At 39.5% G+C, this 22,755-nt stretch overlaps 1 protein-coding gene across 1 annotated transcript; it reads left to right on the top strand.

Moving 5' to 3' along the window:
- Nucleotides 1–13,377: 13,377 nt before the first annotated feature.
- On the top strand, nucleotides 13,378–14,419 carry LOC109465673 (C-type lectin BfL-2-like). The gene is made up of 2 exons (XM_019763054.1): nucleotides 13,378–13,557; nucleotides 14,273–14,419. The coding sequence occupies exons 1-2, from the start codon at nucleotides 13,378–13,380 to the stop codon at nucleotides 14,417–14,419; spliced, it is 327 nt and encodes a 108-aa protein (XP_019618613.1).
- The last annotated feature ends 8,336 nt before the right edge of the window (nucleotides 14,420–22,755 follow it).

Below are 22,755 nucleotides of genomic sequence, written 5' to 3'. Positions count from 1 at the left end.
ATGGCTGAAAATTACTGAAATTACAATGGACACCACGGTAATTCTGGTAATGATATGTACATGGGGTTTCTTTTGTCACATAGCATCGGTCTTCTACTTTTACAAAACAAAAATTGAAGATGCAACATTGAAGTTTAAAGGGTATACCAGGGGGTTACCAGAACCAATGAAATCAGAATTTTCGTCTTTCTAAATTTTAGTCATTTTTAAGCAGCTTTTTCTCCGTGACGCGGCAATTTTGATAAACGGTTTTACCGTTGCTGGAAAGAGCAACATCTGCTGATTCAAAAACAAGTGTCGTTTAATTGGGCCACGCATAACGCGGGCCGTGAACGAAGGGTCTTTATGGGGGTTTTCCGGGTTTTGGACCATAATAAATTAGGTAACAACGTCTCTTTACGGGGTAAATCATGGACATTTTTTGTGCAGCTGCATGGGATCAATGGACAATTGTTAAAAAATGCTAAAAATAATTAGAAATATTCGTTGGGTCCATATGGGGGATATTAGGATACTTAAAAAGCAAATTTAACTGCATTTACACATTTTATCCCATTTTATTTCTAATGTCCATTAGTAAGTACCTTTCAAAATCAATTTTGTGCATTTAGTTTGTGCTAAATAATATGGAGGCTATGTTTGGGGGTTATCAGGACACCATGTGTAAAACTAGCTACCATATACACAAGCAGCATGGGTGCATACACGTAGATACAAGTATATGAGGCGTTTAATCTAAACACAACCATACAAACAGGCAAATTCAACTGAAGGCCACTAAAATCACTCAGACCATTTAAATTCGCTGTATAAGTCAGCAGTAGGTCGAAAGATAGGAAGGTCTTTTAAATCCACTCATACTCAAGAGGGGCGTTCTTCCCGCAGTGGCTTTCTGAACAGTGAACAGTTTAGCATTTTCTACTTACATTACTGTAGAACGTCTTTTCAGCTTGTACAATTTGCTATTTACGAAATTAACATGATTGAGAATATTAGTTTGTACGACGTTCCAAAATTGCATTTTTGGAGACACTCCTGCAAGCTTCGCAATCGTGGCAATTGCCCGCCTCGGGCATCTAATTTTGCAAAACGTATCTTTGCAAAAATAAAACGTAAACATGCAAATAGTCTGCCAGGGCTATTTTGTACTGACTTGTCTGGGGAGTGGGGGCAAGAAAATTTGGAATGTATCAGGAGAACTGTGCATATTTATTGTAAATGTCATTGACCATACCTTGATTTAAATATTCTAACTGCTAATCATCCAAGTGAAACAAAGTCAATCAAATTCATTTCATACTTAATTCTTACATTTTAAAACATATCATATTATACGTCTGTGATCTATAATAAGTTAGTTCTAGAGTTAATAATAATTTACTTAGATGTAACATATTATCTAATAGCCTCTGATTCAAGCAAAGACACTCATGCACCAAAAAAAGGTACAGGTTGAGCTGTCTTAGATATTAGTACAAATGCATAACTGTGTTTTTCTTTCTCATTTGCCAAAGTCTAAAAGTACACATGTGGAAAACTAAAACAGTTCATACATGTCAACGTGCGCACAATGATCTGTAGAGAAAATGGTCTATTTTCAAAATAGGACATGCTATATGGAAATGAAAGTGTTTCGCTATGTGCTTTTAAATTGTTCTTTCATCTTCGATGTTTTCAACATATTTGTTTTAGCACATTACATGTAGATCATAAAAGGAGACTTTTCATCTCTCTTAATTTTAGTTCCCCAGAAACAGGAACACTATCCTTGCAGGATAGAAGAACAGGTTTCATTTCATTCAGAAACAAGTCTTGTCTAATTACTGGACCACACATAACACGTACATGGTCCAAGTGGCTAGTATTAGATCATACAGATAGATCAGATAAAATGTCGCAGTAAAGGGCAATATATGGCCGTTTTTGTGTAGTTGGAGGAAAATCATGCATAGTATACCGTTGTCAAAAATAATACCGGTTTAAGGGGGCTCTGCATGGGGGGTATAAGGATACTTGAAAACTTTAATCCAATGCTTGCATAATGACAATATCCAGCAATTTAGGCCTGAATTGTTATAAATACATCAAGAAGTAGTCGATGATGATATAATCAATGATGGAGATACTTTTGTTATTTGAATTGATTGACATTATATTGTAACGTGATTCTAACTGGTCTGGAATTTTTATTTGGTAAAAATTTAATAGATTATGAATTTTTGATGAATTGGTTTCCTTATCTTATAAGCTGAGTAGAACCAGATGTACCTTTATCTGTAAATGTTAACTGGTTCATTTAATCCAATAATGAAAGCCTGAGTATATTTGGCTAACCTCTATTTCAGTGGCCTTAAGTTGAATTTGCCTGTTTTTACTGTTACATTTTGCTAAAACGCCACATATTCTTAGTCCTATTGCTAGATTGTTAATTCTAAGTACTTGTATCTACGTGTATGCACCCATGCTGCTTGTGTATATGGTAGCTAGTTTCACACATGGTGTTCTGATAACCCCCAAACATAGCCTCCATATTATCTAGCACAAAGTAAATGCACAAAATTGATTTTGAAAGGTACTTACTAATGGACATTAGAAATAAAATGGGATAAAATGTGTAAATGCAGTTAAATTTGCTTTTTAAGTATCCTAATATCCCCCATATGGACCCCAACGAATATTTCTAATTATTTTTAGCATTTTTTAACATCGTCCATTGATCTCATGCAGCTGCACAAAAAATGTCCATGATTTACCCCGTAAAGAGACGTTGTTACCTAATTTATTATGGTCCAAAACCCGGAAAACCCCCATAAAGACCCTTCGTTCACGGCCCACGTTATGTATGTCCCAATTAAACGACACTTGTTTTTGAATCAGCAGATGTTCCTCTTTCCAGCAACGGTAAAACCGTTTATCAAAATTGCCGCGTCACGGAGAAAAAGCTGCTTAAAAATGACTAAAAGTTAGAAAGACGAAAATTCTGATTTCATTGGTTCCGGTAACCCCCTGGTGTACCCTTTTAACTTCAATGTTGCATCTTCAATTTTTGTTTTGTAAAAGTAGAAGACCCATGCTATGTGACAAAAGAAACCCGTTCATATCATTATTAGAATTACCATGGTGTCCATTGTAATTTCAGTAATTTTCAGCCATAAATTGTTAGATTTTTGAGGGTCTCAGAGGGGGGTCCCAGAACTCCATAACGAAAAATAGCTGGAGGGTTATATATAGCCCTTAGAGTTTGAGCTGGTCAACCAACTGTTTTCTTTGGGTTTTTTTTTGGGGCCGCAGATCCTCGGGGCTATGTAGTGCAGAAGAATTTGTGGGATTAAAATGTGTGTAGCAAGTACTTTCATAAGGCCTCGATACACCGTATCTAACTCTAGCCTTCAATGGCCAATCGTAGGCGTAATGGTGATATCTACCATGATACAGCTATCTATGATTGGTCTGGGAAAGAGACGAAAAAAAAAAAACAATTCAACGTTGAAATCCTGCTGTTCAATCCAAAAACAAGATTACTTACACATATAAGTCTACACTCCGGATAGAAATGGCGACGTCGCCCACGGGTAGAATTGATCAAACGTAGTGTAGTGATCATGATACATCTGATTTTAGTTCCAATTTTATTTGAACGAAGTAGGTATAAAGGCACCATATATAATGTGCTATTTTCGGATTTATTAGCCTGGTGTCCAGTCTATCGCGGGTGGGGCGGGTTTTCTTCGGGGCTCCAGAGGCTCTTCACCGCCTGAATGAGCTAGGTTCCCCGGTAGGTTTTACAAACTCCTACAGGCGTAGCACGCCTACCGGGCGGTCAGTTGAGCTGGACGGTTGGAAAATCATTAGCGATCCGAAGACAGCCTTCCCCAACTATGAGAGACTTGATAACAGGCGGACTAGGTCTAAATCAGTTTGTTTGTTTATTTGTTTGTTTATTACTTCGTTAAGGAGGTCAGGACCTCCGGACGGAGTGTTGTGATCGGCTGATTTTTCATGTTCGCAGTCAAAACACTGGGTTCTCTTTGTGTAATCGGCACGCAATTTCATACGCCGTCTGCGGGCATGCCCGTGTTGATGCACGAATGTGTATTTTTTGCCGTTGCTGCTTTCGCGGTCAATGTAATATTGCAGACGCACCCCTACAATTACGAGGCGAATTGGAATGGTCCAGAAAAACGCGTTGTTTGGAATAGCAGTGGGGGTGTAACTTCATGCAGATACGGGGTGGTTTTGATAAGTGGCTCCAGATGTTTTTGCCTATGCTTAAGAGGTACCAAGTTTTTTGGAAGATGTTCGCAGCCAAAACGCATTCTTCCGTACGTCGCATTTCTGTGTAATTTCGCATGTGGTGTGGCATTATGTCCGGGAAGATGCACGTCTTTTTATTTTTACCGTTGCTGTTTTGATATTGAAGTAAATGCATATTTTAGAAACATCCCTACTTTTACAATCCTGTGGAATAGGCCGTAAGTTTAGGCAGTTGTCTGGTAGCAGAGGTACTCCAAGCAGATATCCTGGTTATCTGGCCGGCGGTAGTAACACTCGCGGTGCTTACCGCAACTTTTGCTGGAATTTGGCCAGGTTCCAGGCGCGCTTAATTAGGTACAGGCACGGTAAGACGGTGGGGCTGTCTTTGTTACTAGACACGACCATGATAGTCCGATCTTTATGTGAATGCAATGATTGTGTGTGTGTAATTAAAATGAACTTCGAACTTGAAGCACAGTATCTTTACACGCCCTGGGAGCAGTAATGGATTTAGCTCTTTGTATGTTTTATGCTTGTGACGCGCCTTCATTGTATTAACCGTTGCCTAATTATAATGTCTGCACAGTAGGTCTGGCGTTGACGCTTGGGATTTTGTTGAAATATATAAAACTTCACGGAGGATTGTTACCTATGGCTTCTTGTTTCAGTTTGCAAATAAAATAAAAACAGTATGTAATAGCTATGTACAACCAAATGTGGGGGAGAACCCAAGAAACCTAAGGGTTTATCGAGTGGGTTCTCCTAAAATCCAATTGTTTTTATGACCTCTTTTTACACACGTGTATAATAAATAAGTGACAACGAACAAACAGATTAAATCAAAATGGATACAAAATAATATAAACTAACACGATGAAATAACTAACTAACTAATTGACTAAACAATAAAGTAAGACTATCAAAAACATGTCAAATTGAAGAAGAAATGCAATGCAAATTCAAAGAATGTAAGAAATGCAGTTCATGCAAATTTCTCTCTTCCTACAATCTCCCGTGCGATGGCGAAGTGTTCCTATTGCTTTCGACAGTCTGTGAGTTTGATCCCCGAACCGAGTCATCACAAAAACTTTAACCCTCAAACACCCGAACGGGGTCCGTTTGACAATCATATGAGGTCAAAGGTCAACCCCATGTTCATGCCTGCAGGCCTGCTGGTCAGGCTGTGATAGATCCGGTCAACTCAGGCGTCCAGAGGGAGAACCTCATCAATCAAACCGCGCTGCCTGCACATCTGTTTTCCCTGCCTTGCAAAAGATACAAAAACAGGAAGTTCTGCTGCAGTATCAAGGTCAGCCACCAGGAGGCCCATATTTGACCTTGACCTTTGGCTTCCTAAGACCTACCAGCATACCAAATATCATCACAATCCGTAAAGGCGTTCTGAAGTTATGCTGACAACAAATGTGCGGAAACACAAACACAAACACAAACACAAACACACACACACACACACACACACACACACACACACACAGACGCGCCAAAAACTATACCCTTTATTTTTCATGGAGGTAAATGTGATAACAAACATCAATTATTGGCTACACACAGGATGCACCACCAGTGCTGCAAATGTTTGTGGACGCCAAAAGCGAAACACGCCTCAGCGCTCCCTCCTACTCCGTGTTCTCGCCATCGCTGTTCCAATGGCACATCTGTTGGGAGCAGGAGCTTGTGTTTTCATGTATCTCAACTCCATAGAGAACAAGGTATTCGTTAAAGCTTTGGTCACAACCCGCCGTACGCGCTTTTTGTCCGTACGTTTTTGGGAGGCTACGTCTGCTGCGTTTTTTTCTGAAAAGGTAGGGAAGGAGTGGCGTCGACGCACGTTATTCGCACGTCACTCGCACGTTTGCGCAATTTGTAAGTGGTACGTGAGTTGTACGTGCTTACAACGTACGATCTCTGTGCGATTGCAACTTTACCGTAAGGAGGCCGTACTCACACGTGCATCTTAGGTATGGTGCGTACGGGGAACGCGCGTCGCTCGTACTCGCACGCACGGGTGGTGAATCCGCAGACCGCACGTAGAAAAAGTTTTACATGCACCTAAAGTTCTACGGCGTGTCTGCGCGCTTCCAAATCCGTAGGATTCCGTACGGAGGCGGTACTCACCACGCACGGATGCCCTAAGTTTGTCCACGTTTTTGCACGTAGACAGTACGCAGAAGCACGTACGGCGGATTGTGACCAAGGCTTTAGGCATCCGCTTTTTAGTAATGTACTTAGTAAGGGCCCTGTCACACTTTTGTGAATAGCCATTGCGTTTAAGTTGCGTACAGACATTTCTGCCGTACGCACAATACGTAACGTTACTGTAACGCACTTGTAGCGTATAAATAACGAATTCAGCGCATAGATTGCATTTGACATCCGTGTGGCGTTCAAATGCATTGCGAAGGCCAAGCGTAGTCCGGACGCACTCAGCGTATGCCCACCGGATGCCTAACGCACTTCCGACGAATGCCAAGCGTCTTGTGTACGTATTCCCTGCTGCTTCCTGCTGTTTAATTCGCAGGGAGTCATTCATGAGCCGCCCTCAACTTAGATAAAATGTGTTTGTTTCCATTTCGCCCTAGCCCTGGTCAATTTCCTGTAATACCTTGTCAGGTAAATTGAATACACGTACCCAGTCTTTATACAATTTGTAACAAACATAACAGTTAGACTGTTATAGCCTTGATGAATTGGGGATGGCAAGAAATGCCCTCCCTTAATAATTTGGAAACACCCATACTTGCAATACAGACAATTTACAATTGCGCATACACACAAATAGCATGGACACTACACACACTACAATCTACCGACACAAAAACATGCAACTGGCGCATTATTTCAAGGTACAGGCAACAAAAAGCACATATTTATGTTAGATTTAGATATATTGATGCGATATGGATATGGAGGCGGTACAGGGGTGTTCTTTTGAGTTAAAAAGTGCCAAAATGCATTTTTGTAAAACAAACTGCACCCTAGGAAAGACGTTTTCCCGAAAATCATCTACTTTTCTGCAAAACATATTAGAAAGAGCCAATAATAACATATTAAACATATTATTTTTGTCACATCATACGTAAAATGCTCCAGGAGGTCTGTTAACCACGGGGTCCAGAGGAGCCGGTACCCCGGGTGTTGCCAAGGTGTTCGGCAATTCGCTATCTAGATCTGTACGCAACCTCTGCGCTTCTCATTAGTTACAAATACGTACAATGCGCTGTCCTGTTGCAATACGAACGGTACTGAAGCGCTGTAAGTACGCAATGCATCCGTCCATTGTACGCAGCTTGTGCACAGGTGCAGTTCCAGGTGCAGATCAGCGTATGAGCCGCGTGTCCCCCACGAAGACATAGCGTACTCGTACCGTGCTTGACCGATGCATTACATATTAAAAACGCATCAACTGCGTAACAGCGTACGCAGCGTAGTTTTAGGCATGCTCAAAACCACGCTGCGTACTGAGCCGGGCGTTGCATGTGCTGTGCGTATGCCGGCGTTCATAAAACTTATACAAAACGACTGAGATGCATATGAAGTGCGCAGTTTGCGTATGGCTGCGTATGAAAAAATTGTCCGTACGCAACTCATACGCAAGTCTATTCGCAGAAGTGTGACAGGGCCCTAAGGTGATGCCCTCTCTGCAGCAATATCAAAAGTCATAGTATTTACTGTAATCATGGCAGAACCCCATGTGTTATGCATTTGATGATGATTTTTAGCTTTTAAATGATGACATGATCCCTATATAGTAGACATTATTAACTTTATTATATTTACATATTTAAATTATTATTTCAATCACATATTTAAGCGCCTTTAAAATTGTACATCGGTCTGCAATAGTAAATATACATTAAACAGTTAACCCTATTCAGACGAGGCTTTTTTGCACATGCTCAGACGGGAGGGGGGGTCTTTTGAGGTCCGCCCCATGTAACTCAACGACCACTTATCGTAGGACTACCAAATTGTCAGAGAATTGTGTAGTAATAACATTAGTTCATAACAACATTTTCTGTGCTCATTTGTGAGCTTTTTAGGGGTAAAACCTTCAATTTTTTCCCGTAAAACTCGAAGGAATACAACCAAACTTTAACAAAGTGTTTATGCTGGAGTATTAATTTCTGCTAAGACTTTTTTTGCCCCTGGCAACAACACTGGGGTCATAATGACGTCATAAAATGACGCCATGCATAATTAAGCTGTCGGCCATCTTGGATCGGAAATCTTGAATTATTAAAATTGCATTTTTTTAAGAAACAGATTTGGAATATACTGTAGAAATCCAAATGTTAGGACACAAATTGAATAAAAGAACACATGCAGTGTAACAAGAAACTAGTCCTCTATTCATCATAAAAATAAATTAACAAAACAGCAGTAGTTGCCCTGTTCCGATTCTTTCCTTTATCACATCTCTTATTATATTTTACGACACTGCCGTAACACTTTCATCATAGTACAGTAAGCAGAATTTCTTGTAACAGTTTTTTCCAGTATTAGTCCAAAATCAAATAACGTGGGGGGGGGGGTAAAACGGGTGACGGCGCGTCTGTAAAATCTGTGGCGAACCCTTTCAGGGTATTCCGTAGCATAAAAAAGAGTACAGAGATTATTTTGAACTCTAGACCAAATTGATAATTTAAAAAAGAGTAAAGATTTACACATGTTCATTTCTCTAGAATAATGTACCTCTGACGAAGACATAGGATCTCCGACCTCTAGCTGTTTATATATCAATTTGGTCATACCTTTTTCAGAACACTGACCCGCCTTTTAAAGAGTCTCCAAACAAACGTATGATGAAAAGTCGCATGGTGTCACCGGCACTGTCAAAGATGACTCCTGCACAGGCCTGGCTGGCGACTACCCTACCGGACAACACAACTGGACTGCCACAGATGGCAGACACACAGTCTGACCAGTCAACTTCTCTGCCAGGAGTGATCTCAACCGACAAAACAGGCACATCAACCAAAGTAAGTCAAGGTCACTAAATTCCTTCTTTTTCATGGCTTTTCTTTGGCGACGTCTCAGGGAGGAGCCTAATGGTACAGTATTGTGTGCAATTCGCAAGAATTCTAGGAATTGTACGGGCATTTTGTCCACAGGAATGGAATGTCCACAGGCATTTCTCTAACCCACATCTATGTTCACATTCCTGGAAATCCTTGGGAAGACCACAGGCATGTCTCTGACCCACATGTATGTCCACATTCCTGGAAACCCTTGGGAAGACCCAGAAGACCTGTCTGCCAGGGATGGCCATACTTTCTGTGACCCCGGGGCTCGTTCACTATACACTTGGGGGAGGAGTGCACTGTATCTGTCTTGCTCAAAATCATGAAATGATGGCAGTGCCATGCAAACAATAACCCTAACATCAACCACCGTCGCCATGGCAATGTATGTTTTCATTGCCAGTTTGTTTGCAATTGATACTTACTTGGACAAATAAAACTGCCTTACAGTGACCTAAACACCTCGAAGCAAACCTTACATTGCAATAAAGAAATAAGAAACAGATGAGAGGAGAGTAAAAAAAATAATGTAGCTTGAAAATCGATAGTTTTCTGAGGGATGAATGAATGTATAGCTTAATTATGTTATGCTTTTTCCTTTATCATTATTACCATAATTACTCTTGCTTCCATCTTCCTATAAGGCCACAGCGACTCAATTTTATGGATGGCATCCGCGCGCGCATTGATTTTCGCCTGTTATCACACACAAAAAAGATCACGTCCTCCAAAGCTCTGGCCTGGCTCTAGGCCTTGGTAATCCATGGTAGTTAGCGACAATGCGGAGCCGTTGGTAACTATGGAGGATCGCACCCAGGCTACTGAAGCTCCACAACTCAGTACATTGTACATACATACAATGCTGATTCATAAATTCCGCAAAAAGCCAGCATATATGTACATGCTTGTCGTATACGTCGCTATGTATTGTCGCGAATTCACAATACCTGCTTTATATCCCTGTGGTTTAGTAGCATTTTTATTTTTGGCCGGAATTTTTTTTATTTGCCCCGGCGCACTAGTTTGGGGTCTTCAGAGGATGTCATCCATAAAATTAAATCAGTGTGGCCTAAGGTATATAAAAATCCCAGGTTTAGATCTTGAATCAATTGAAACTTTTAATTTAGTATAGTTTCCCCTATAATTGATCCAGAAGGAGACTGCACTTTTAACGACTGAGAGAGATCAGGCAGTTGCACGTCCACTACCCATACACGGCGACTCATTTGGCAACATACATGGTTAGACATTTATATTTCATAACCCTTATAAGGATTTTCATTACATACACTACATTATATTTAAAGCACAGATGCAGAAAATGGAGATGTGCAACAAAGGAATGAGCAAAGTTGGTAGCTTCCAGCCCAAGCATTTAACATGCCAGTGTAAATTACACCATTACCTTCTGTAACTACTTCTATTAGTAGGCATCCTTCCATCTCGTGAGATGATGGTAGCACTCTAGATGTCCTTCCGTTGTGTGCAGCGTCTGGAGTGGCTTATCAGACCTATCTTGGCGTGACAGTCCCGACCGCAGTTGGGACACAGGAAAGTTGAGACATTCTGTGTGTTTTGTTTCTCTCTACGCTTCTGGCGCTTAGTCTCCAGCTGCTCGCAGCGTTTTGCCTGTCCTCTCACTATGCCAACCTTGACTGCGTGTCGCCAGCCACTGCGGTCAGCCGCGAGCTGTTCCCAGCTGGTTGGGTCGATGTCAGTGCATTTCATATCACGTTTGCAAACGTCCCTGAAGCGAAGTGCTGGGCGACCTATAGGACGTCTTCCTGAGGCAAGCTCGCCATACATGATGTCCTTTGGGATACGCCCATCCTTCATTCTGTGAACATGACCCAGCCATCGTAAGCGACGTTGGCAGAGGAGGAGATGCAAGCCCAGAGAGCCAGAACGCTCCCAAGACAATGGTGTTAGGTACCTTATCCCTCCAGGAGATCCCAAGGATACGCCTCAAGCAGCGCAAGTGGAAGCTTTCGAGTCGGTTTTCTTGCCTGGCATAGGTCGTCCAAGACTCGCTGCCGTACAGCAGTGTGCTGAGAACGCATGAGCGATAAACTTGGAGTTTTGTTTTTAGGGTCAAGAGGTGGTTGTTCCAAACTCTCTTTCCAAGTTTGGTCATGATACCAGCAGCTCTGGCTATCCGCCTATCAAGTTCCTTGTCAAGAGACAGGTTTTGGGTGACAGTTGATCCGAGGTAGGTGAAGTGGTCTGTCACCTCGAGAACCTCTGCGTCTATGGTGATAGCAGGTGGCCTTGGAACATCCTGCCCCATGACGACAGTTTTCTTGATGCTGACAATCATGGCAAACTCCTTGCAGGCATGAGCGACCTGGTTGATCAACTGTTGTAGTTCCTGCTCCACGTGTGCAGTCAGTGCTGCGTCATCAGCAAACAGCAGGTCTCTGATGAGCAACTGGAAAATCAATCAAAAAGTGTGCACCGCTTAAAGCAAAGTCGGGGGAGACCATCATTGATAAAGAGAAGCAAATGTCACGCTGGGTTGAGCATTACCTCGATCTTTACTCACAAGAAAACGCAGTCTCTCAAAATGCGCTTGACAGCATTGATGACCTGCCTGTCATTGCAGAACTGGACGCCGTTTCCACAATGGAAGAGTTGAGCAAAGCCATAGACTCCATGCCAAGCTGGAAAGCACCAGGGGAAGACAACATTCCAGCGGAGATCATTATGTCTGGCAAACCTGCTCTGGTTAAACCATTACATGACTTACTATGTCTTTGCTGGAGGGAGGGCAAAGTGCCCCAGTCAATGCGCAATTCTAAGATCATTACCCTATATAAGAACAAAGGAGATCGCAGTGACTGTAACAGCTACAGAGGCATTTCCCTACTGAGCATCGTGGGGAAAGTCTTCGCCAAAGTGGTTCTCTCTCGGCTGCAAGTACTGGCCAACAGGGTTTACCCGGAATCGCAGTGCGGTTTCCGCGCAGAGAGATCTACAATAGATATGATCTTTTCTGTACGACAACTGCAAGAGAAGTGCCGTGAACAGCAGAGGCCGTTATACATCGCCTTTATCGATCTGACCAAGGCTTTTGACCTTGTGAGTAGGAAGGGTCTGTTTCAGGTGCTGAAGAAGATTGGTTGTCCCCCACAGCTTCTCAGCATCATCATCTCCTTTCATGAGGACATGAAGGGTGTGGTCAGCTACGATGGAGAGACTTCTGAACCCTTCGAAATCCGGAGTGGCGTGAAGCAAGGGTGTGTCCTCGCTCCGACCTTGTTCGGGATCTTCTTCTCTATGCTGCTGAATTTTGCGTTTGGCCACTCTACACAAGGTGTCCATCTACACACTCGCAGTGATGGGAGATTGTTCAACCTGGCCCGACTTAGAGCCAAGACCAAAGTCCGCACAGTCCTCATCAGAGACCTGCTGAAAATTACACCATTACCTTCTGTAACTACTTCTATTAAGGCAATACTAATTCTAACAATGACAGAGGGATTTATATGCATGGCTGATAGTTTTAAAAATGGGGGGGGGGGTTAACCCTCATTTGCATAGCACTGAAAGGCATCCGAATGATCCTGTTGACATTAAACAGCTTACTTTTCACTGTGTTTTAAGGTGTTGGGGCATTTAAAACTCAACATTAATTAAATTACTATGGGTTGAATCTCAAAACAAATAGCGAATGAATTTTTTTGAATATGTGGTTTGTAACGTTATAGTGGTAACGCTATATGATGCTGTAACGTTACAAACCACATGTTCCATGTTAAAAAGAACACTTAAACTTCATTCTCTTTTTGTTTTCAGATTCGGCCCATAGTAATTTAATTAATGTTGAGCATAAAATGCCCCAACATCTCAAAACACAGTAAAAGGCAACGTCAACAGGATCATTCCGATGTCTTCCAGTCCTATGCAAATGAGGGTTACCCCCTATTTTCGCATTGCATTCTGGGGATGGGCAACTGATGAACTGTTCTTCCCAGTTCCCCGCTGCAAAAACGGCTACAGACTTCTCGCCGGGACCTGCATCAGGCTCGTTTCATCTGGCTGGTTCTGGTTCAACGCCGGAAAGCTCTATCATGAAGCCAAGATGACATGCAGGAAGGAAGGAGCCACACTGGCCATGCCGAAAACGGAAGAACTGGACGTCGCTCTGAGAGATCTGGTCAAAACGGAAGGAGGCAACAAGCAACACTGGATCGGTATGGAGGAGAAAGACAGAACCTGGTATTGGGTGGACGGGTCGGTGGTCGGTGACAACGGGTACGAGGTATGCTGGTACGACTTGTATATTCATTAAAGAAAAACAATGATTGAAATCTTATGATCATTTAAAAAGTTATGTTGTTTTTATTAATGTCCTAGAATGATAATTCTGATTTCTTCGCCTTCATTTATTGAATGCCATCCACTTACTGAATGACCCCGTTTACGTTTTTGCACCATCCATTTGAGTACTAGTAACACATGCAACCAATAACGTCTATGTATCATAGAAAAATGCACCAAAGTAAGTTAGTATCATGCAATAATTTAGATTGCCCCCATCTGATTATCGAAATGCATTTCATAATTATAAAACAGTGCGAAAATATAGTAACCTCTTTGGTATCTATCTATTTACGAGTATTTATTTATTTATTTGGCTTACAAAGAAGCCAGGGTGTCCCAACTAGTTAGGACTAGTACTAAGGGACACCCTGGGGGGAAAATGAACATAATTAGACACACATATAATGCATATTACAATTTACAAAATACATGCTTAGTGAAATATACAAATTATGAACAATGGTGCAATAATATACATACATTTTAAAAATACAGTTACAGAGTCCTGGTAATATATACATGATTGCCGAGGTACAAAAATGCAATATGTATTATTATGTCTATGTTTATATGGGGGTTTGATACAAATTCAATTTGATTAAGCAGAATAGGGATCTTTGGTATTTTTAGAGCTGTCTTAATTTTTCGAATAGGGATGGAATCCAGGCGAGCCAACTTACTACTATCGGCCGCCGAGATGTGGACAGTACTGGTCAGGCCCCACTGGATACCCCATGTGGGACGACGAGGGTTGCACCCGTAAGATGAGGGGGTTCATCTGTCAGCATCCTCCATCCTAAATGGAGAAATATCCTTAACTTTTGTCCCTATATATTTTAAAGACATGTTCTCAAATCTGTACGCTCAGCAAAATTTAGTCATTTTTATAAAAGAATTCTGTTTACCGAAGGAAAACATATTGTTTTGGCTAAATTTCCTCTTCTTCTTCTTTCGTTCCAAACACATACCTTTGACCTGGCCAATGGCCTGATATGGTAACGTGTTGGGTTACACGGGTTACATGATGTTGCAATTTTATCATTAGGAGGGATTTATACTGTCTGACCATATATATGAATGTATTTGTCAAATGAGTAAGAATTAACAGAGCAGACCATACGCGAAGGTACACATTATGCATTTGCTTTGCAAATGTTACCTTTCTTAAATATGTTTATGTTTACTTTTCTTCTCGTTTCTTCTGCATTGTTAAAATTACAGCACTTAGTACAGACACCTGCCACTTATTACCGAGTTTTTTTACTCTGTGTATTGTAACAAGTCAGTCAAGAATATATGTAGAAGACTAAGCCGTACATTTTAACATGCAAGGCTGCACACATATGGTTCTACAGTTATAACATCAAAAGCATGGGTTTATGATAAAGAAATTATACAATCGTAGCTCTGTAAATGTTAAAAGCAATTTATGCTAACTTTGCTTAGTTGTAAAGAAGTTGTGTAGAATCTCAATTGTAAAGTGTTATGGGAAAAATTGTCACAATAAGATTAAGATAAATGGTGAGACATGAATATAGTGGAAAAAAGTGATGTACTACAGTAGTCACGCAAAGGTGTCTGTTTGTAACAGTATTAATAATACGCCAAAAAACAGTTACTCAAGCAGCTGGATATGATTTTGAAAACGTCAGACGTTTCAGCTAGTATATATATACACTAGCTTTCGTCCTGTTCTGTATAACAGGAGCTTTCTGACTAATTTGTATTATCTTTTCTTGACTTTTCTGAATTTTGTTCCTTTTTAGACTTCCAAAAATTTGTATTCACTTTATTCACTTTATCAATCAATAGTTTGTGCTTATAAACCTGCATTTTTCGTCTGGTCCTTCAGTCACTGACGAAAGCTAGTGGATAATAGCTGAAACGTCTGACGTTTTCAAAATCATATCCAGTTGCTTGAGTAACTGCTTTTTGGCGTATCGTATTACCTGGATGTCTAACCTTCATCGACGTAGTATTTATAATCTTTGGTTGACAATCTAGATCGTCAATCATCAATAGTGGCCGTGTAATGATACAGCAGAATGTAAAGAGGTTAAATTAGAAAAAAAATGAAGCTGACCACTCAGTATTTAAGAATCAAGATCTATGACAAACTTTTAGAGAGTGATGTACAAAGGTCCACACTGCTAGACCGAAAATAGTAAATGTGTAGTGAAAATTCTAATGATTATTATGTTTATCTACACAATGAAGAATAGAAGACTGTAAGTCGTATATTCTATGTTATACCCAGGCTGTATTGACTGTTATCATATAGCCGGGTGACGTTGACCAATCAGAAGGCTCCATGCCACATTCCTTATGTCGCCGTAATGTCACAAATAGAGTAAAAACCGGGTCTTTATTCTTTCCAATCCATACATTAAACAACCCAATAATCACCTGCATATGACCTCAGGTGACCCAAAAAGAACAACACTTTGTTGTAAAAATCCAAAAAATAACTTTATTTATTTATTTATTTATTTATTTATTTATTACGATTGACCACATACATAATATAAATGGGGGGCATGGTGGAACAGGTGCATCTAAGTGCACCTTTTCAAGGCCACCATGCCCACGTGCCAACCTGAGTTGTGTTCCAATGACCTCGGGTGACTCCCATAAGAACACCTGTTCCCTGACGTTGACCCAGATAGAACACGCCCTCCCCCAGTGACCTCATGTGACTCCGGATGGTACACAATGTTCTATTTAAGTTTGTATGTATTGTACAGGAATGTGTCACTCTTTACTGTGTAAGTTTTGATGGGCCATATAATAATAGCGTTAAAGGAGTACTAACCTCCAGAACGAAGTGCTATTTTCCGATACATCATGCTGCAATGAATACATAACTAGCCGACTTTTTACATAATTTCGCTTGTACGAGTTGCGCGGCGCATGTTTGTAAAGTGATATAAATATCATTTTCCCCCATGCTGAACCACAATTGATACATCCGGGAACTCTGGCTTACGCAATACTCATACACTTCAGGTCAACATAAACATTTTTTTTGGCGAAAATGGTAGGAGACAAGCACACTAACAAGCTGATTATTGAGAAATTACTTGCTTTACTTTGCTTGACCTGTGGCTTGGATATTATAATATCATGATGTCGAATACAGTGGGCGCCAGTTTCATCCTGTGTGTTTTGAGTTTCTCAACTTATTTGCATGTAAGTATAACTTGAACAGATAATTAGATTACGCCACTTATGAAAAAGATAACTAGATTACGCCGTTTTTTTCATCATCAATATTTGCGGCATAAATGAGGGGCGATAAGGACACCAAGAAGGGAAATGGTTGGTAAGATACCAAAGAACACAAAACGGTACGAATTTTTCTTATCGCCCCCGAAATGAGGTCTGTAACGTAACTTTTTGTTTAAAACATAGACACCAATGGGGTAGCGTGGTGTATTCTGGGATAGTTTTGAGGGTATTTGGAGAGTTTGTCCTGGATTCGATGCGTTTTAAGACTTGCTCGCAAAATGGGCATTTAATTGTATACTGTAAAATAATATGCATTTTTCACTTCCAAAAATAAATGCCTGTCGAAATATAGCACCTCCTTCTGGAGGTTAGTACTCCTTTAATGGCCCGCCCTTTCTCGGTGAATTTGGTGTGATGAAGCCTTGTCAGTTGCTATAACCACCTCATAAAGCCACCTCGTACGCTGCGCTCACTCAGCGGCTTTATTCGGTGGTTATAGCAACTGACAAGGCTTTATCACACCATATTCACCTCGGGGCGGGTCATTAACCCCTAAATCATAAACCTTTATTCCTATTGAATATTCAGTTACAAGCATATGTAAACATGTGAAGAAAGCCATGTGTTGCTGATCGGCATAACGTACACTGGTAGGACTGATGACATTTTAACAATAACAGATTTAATTTACAAGCTGGTTATAGGTTACTTTCCAGGACACTAAACACCGAAAAAAAAACAGCGGATCACACTTTAATATATATGTGACTTGACATTTAAGACGGGACTTTTTAATAATAACCTTTAATAACCTTTTTAATGGTGTGTTGTGTGATATTTTGATTATCATATGAACAATTACCTGAAAAACGGTGTATTTAATGCAAGTATAGATGTAATTGGTCATAGTAGTGGGGCAGATAACTGAAATAATCTTTCAAATTGTGATACAAGCACCAAACTTGGTACAAATATTCATGAGACATTACTCTTTTAACCCTCCGCGCGGACCCCAAGACAGTTTTTTGCTAATTTTTAGAAATTATCAACATACTACCAGCATCAAATTTGGTGAACACTTCTAAAATGTATCAGGAAAAAAATTGTTGTGAAAAAAGCATCTACAATGGCATAAGTGTACGTAAAGTGTACGTGAAATAGGAGCTATTATTTCATAAGAAAATAATAAGGCAAAAATTGTACTGGCCAAAAAGTTACTGGCCCTTTGGTGATTATCTATTGTGATTAATGAGCCATATGTTGTCTTCAGACGGTCGTTGTGCTCAGCACAATAAGCTGTTTCCAGCTGTAAAGATAACCTTAATGCATTTGCAGTTTGTTCTCCTTGTCAAATTGAGAATCCGACTATTAGCAAGTTGAAAATATTTTAAGAATTCCACGAATGCATTCCCAAGATAATTAATTTTTTTCAACAAGATAACTCAAGAACGGCTGGATGGATTAGTTTCATAGTGGGTTGGTATGGTGTGAATAAATCTAGAAATGATGAGTTTGGGCCCCCTAGTGGCTTCCTTGGTACTGCAGCAGATCTTCTGGTCTTGATATCAATCAATCTTTATTGCGCAACAATTGCAACAGGTACAATGTATGGCAAGTATAGACAAGAATAACAATACTAAAATCTACTTCTAAATGACTAACTCTAGACGCTACGCTGTAACTGTGTACTATGAGTTATACAATATATATGGGACATGGATACAGTATTAACACTCATTCGAAGTGTCAGAGATGATATGGTTTCTTTTCTAGAGAGCGGAAGATATGAATTGGCCTATATATAAGGATATTGGTTCAGGACATGACATAAGTAAATTAAAAGTATCTGAGCTTGTTCTAGGTAAAGTGAGGTTTGAGTTACGTGAGATCATGTTCATAAGTGTCAGCCTTTCTTCAGTGTACGTGGGACAAAATAATAAGAAGTGAAATTCGTCTTCAACATTGTGTTTACATGTAGGACAGCGTCTCTGAGTGGCTGGTACATTCTTATGACGACCTTTTTCTATTTCTAAACGATGTGCACTGATTCGCAGTTTGGTTATGTTAGCAACAAATGATTTGTTTTGGATTGATGAGAGGTACTTCTCAAAAGTGAAGTCCGTTTTGAATTTAATATAGGTTTGTAGTTTACTGTAATTTCTTATGTTTTGCCTCCAGCCAGAAACAAATGTGTCTTGCAGTCATTGTTTGAACACCTTTCCAAAATGCTTGGCGTCAACTGTTGGGTTTAGCCAAATATTTTGGAAACCGTGTCTACATAGCATATCTTGTATATGTATTACCCAGTCCTGTTCTTGTTCTACAGCGATATCATAGGCTTTTTTAACAATTCTATCATTAGGCAGGTGGTGCAGTCTGAGCCAGTATTTGATGAGCTGAGTTTGGGTGTCAATATATAACGGAAACGCTCCTAGTTCTCCCCTTACGGCGGCGGTGACGGAGCTTCTAGGGACACGGAGAATTATTTTGTAGAAATTCAAGAGAACTTGTTCTAGGTCAGGGTTTTCGTATGACAGTGTAGGTTGCTCTATATATATACATTTTGGTTTATCTCGCGATCTGGACATGCTAGGGTCATGAATATTTGATGGTAAGATTTGCATAATCAATGAAGAAATTATATAAATATTATTAGTGTTCAATATTAGGGCTATGAAACACTTGTGACATCTGTACAAGATCTTAAACAAATATTGTAATATACGTAAAATTTGCAATCTGCATAATTAATCTAAACTATACAATGTTTTAATGGTAATTGCTAGGAATTCAGCACTTGTCATACTGGAAGTTCAGTGAAGATGAACATCACTAAACATAATTTATTTAAATCGGGTCCTAATTTGCATAATTCATGAGGATATGCTAGAATAGCCTTATCTCTTAAGTGCATGATTATTACCAAATTCTCGTGAGAAACTTATGACTGGCTCACGTACTTTAACAGTTACAAGTTGCGGCCAGATGGCGGACCATATCATTAGAACAGGTATATACAGGTTATTTTCATTAAAATTTCATCAATACTTCCATTTCTTTTTCCAAAAAAGGTTTAAATGAAGGTCTTTAGTATGTTTACAATGTATTTTAGGCTTTATCATGAAAAAAAAATATTTTTGAAAATTCAAGATTGATGATCCAAGATGGCGGATATCTTAAATATGCATGACGTCATTTTATGACGTCACCGGTGTTGCTATGGGCAACATGAGACTTAGTACACCCTAATATTCTGTCATAAACTCAGTTATGTTGAATACCATTTAGTTTTCAGGGAAAAACCTATTTAGACGGTTTTGGCCAATAAAATCACATTAATGACGTCATAATGACGCCATCTTACGTCATAACGACATAAAAATTGTAGATATGATACATTTTTTTCTAGTACACCATTCTCTGAAAATTTGGTGGTCATACGACATACCGTTCGCGAGTTCTTAGGGGGGTCAAAAGAGCCCCCCCCCCCCGGTCCCCCCCATGTCAAAAAAAGCCAGGTCTAGGTAGGGTTAAACGCCACTTTATTCGTAATGGTTTTTACCATATGTACCCGTTAGGTCATTGACCTCTGAACCAACCCTATGAGGTGAAAGTTTGTTAGTTCTTCCCCAAGTGCCCACCCTCCCCCCAAATTCACCTCAAATTGGACTTTGGACCAACTACCTTTGGACCAACCCAATGAGGCGAAAGTTTTCTCGTTCTTAGGACAAACTACCTTTGGACCGACCCTATGAGGTGAAAGTTCTTCTCCCAGTGCCACTCCCCCAAATACGCCCCGAGTTGGACGGCCTGAGAACTAGAAGTAAGTCTTAAATCCAAAATATACCGTTTTTACAAGGTACGGATTCCCTTGGTAGCAACGCCACTGTTTATAGTTAAATTATGTTACAGAACTACTGCAATATGATAACTGTAGCGTTAAATAGTGACCGGTGCAATAGCTCAATTGGTAGAGTGTTCGCTTTGTAACCCGGAGATCGTGAGTTCAAACCCCGGCCGGGTCATAGCAAAGACTTAAAAATGGTACACACTTCTTTCTCTGCTTAGCACATATGAGAGTGTGGGAAGGTCAAACACACAGCACTACCAGCGGACCAGCCCCCTGCTGTAGTGTCCTGCACTACCAAAAATGACATTTCTAGCATTCCTGTTTTTTCTTACAGTCAGAAAATATTTCTTCCGTGAAGCAAATTTTTCTGTATTTAAGAACGAAATTTTGTCCACGAATTAAGTAATTTTTTCTTGATAGACTTTTTCTTGCAGTAAGAATATTTTTCTTATAGGTTTCTATATAAGTTATTGTTGGTTACATCTAGAATCTTATTCTTACAGTAAGATTCGTGATGCAGACAATTGTTCTTATACAAAGACTGCAGTTCTCAATACAAGCCTAAAATTCTATAAATCTGGAAGTTATTTTATTCTTTCAAGATTTTCGTTCTTATCCCAAGAACACTACATTCTTATCTGCTAGAAATAGCTTCTTACTTCATCTCACACCCAGAATATATTTCTTCTGTCAAGACCAAAATTCTTGTGATACGTAGAAATAGATTAAGATTCATGTTCTTGCATTGCACTAAAAGAATAATTTTTTTCTTGTGCAAAGACCTTTTTACTGTCAGCAAGAACCTTATTCTTTGAACAAGAATCCCCGTTTCCAGAAAATTCAAGAAACCCACGCCACGTTGTTCTTATTCTCAGAATTTATTTCTTAAAGCTAATAAACCCATACTTAAGAATATTCTTCTCATGATAAGAATTACGGGTTCTTACAGGAAGAATATCTATCTTGTTCGCAGGAAAATATTTCTTGAACGAAGAGCTAACTGTTACACAAGAAAATATTTCTTGATCTAAGAGCTATTTGTTCTTATAGCAAGAAAACCATTCTGCCCACAAGAAAAGATGTCTTGAACTAAGAGCTAACTGTTCTTGTAGTAAGAAAACCATTCTGTAGACAAGAAAAGATTTCTTGAACTAAGAGTTAACTGTTCTTGTAATAAGAAAAATATTCTGTATATAAGAAAAGATATCTTGAACTAAGATCTAACTGCTCTTGTAATAAGAAATCCATTCTGTAGACAAGAAAATATTTCTTGAACTAAGAGCTAATTATTCTTGTAGCAAGAAAATCATTCTGTATACAAGAAAACATTTCTTGAACTAAGAGCCTAGCTAACAGTTCTTATAATAAGAAAACCATTCTGCACATAAGAAAAGATTTCTTGAACGAAGAGCTAAATTATTCTTGTAGCAAGAAAATCATTCTGTATACGAGAAAACATTTCTTGAACTAAGACCTAACTGTTCTTATAGTAAGAAAACCATTCTGCACATGAGAAACGATTTCTTGAACTAAGAGCTAATTATTCTTGTAGCAAGAAAATCATTCTGTATACGAGAAAACATTTCTTGAACTAAGAGCTAACTGTTCTTATAATAAGAAAACCATTCTGCATATAAGATTTCTTTAACAAACAGCTAATTATTCTTGTAGCAAAAAAATCATTCTGTATACAAGAAAACATTTCTTGAACTAAGAGCTAACTGTTCTTATAGTAAGAAAACCATTCTGCACATGAGAAACGATTTCTTGAACTAAGAGCCAATTATTCTTGTAGCAAGAAAATCATTCTGTATACAAGAAAACATTTCTTGAAGAGCTGTTCTTATAGTAAGAAAACCATTCTGCACATGAGAAAAAATTCTTGAACTAAGAGCTAATTATTCTTGTAGCAAGAACCTCATTCTGTATACAAGAAAACATTTCTTGAGCTAAGAGCTAGCTAACAGTTCTTATAATGAGAAAAACATTCTGCACATAAGAAAATATTTCTTGAACTTAGAGCTCAATATTCTTGTATCAATAAAACTATTTTGTCCA

The sequence above is a fragment of the Branchiostoma belcheri genome, unplaced genomic scaffold (genome assembly GCF_001625305.1).
Source record: "Branchiostoma belcheri isolate BF01 breed outbred unplaced genomic scaffold, Haploidv18h27 scaffold156, whole genome shotgun sequence".
NCBI lineage: Eukaryota > Metazoa > Chordata > Leptocardii > Amphioxiformes > Branchiostomatidae > Branchiostoma > Branchiostoma belcheri.
The sequence above is the reverse complement of the archived record's forward strand: the minus strand, read 5'-3'. Positions and strand labels throughout refer to the sequence as shown.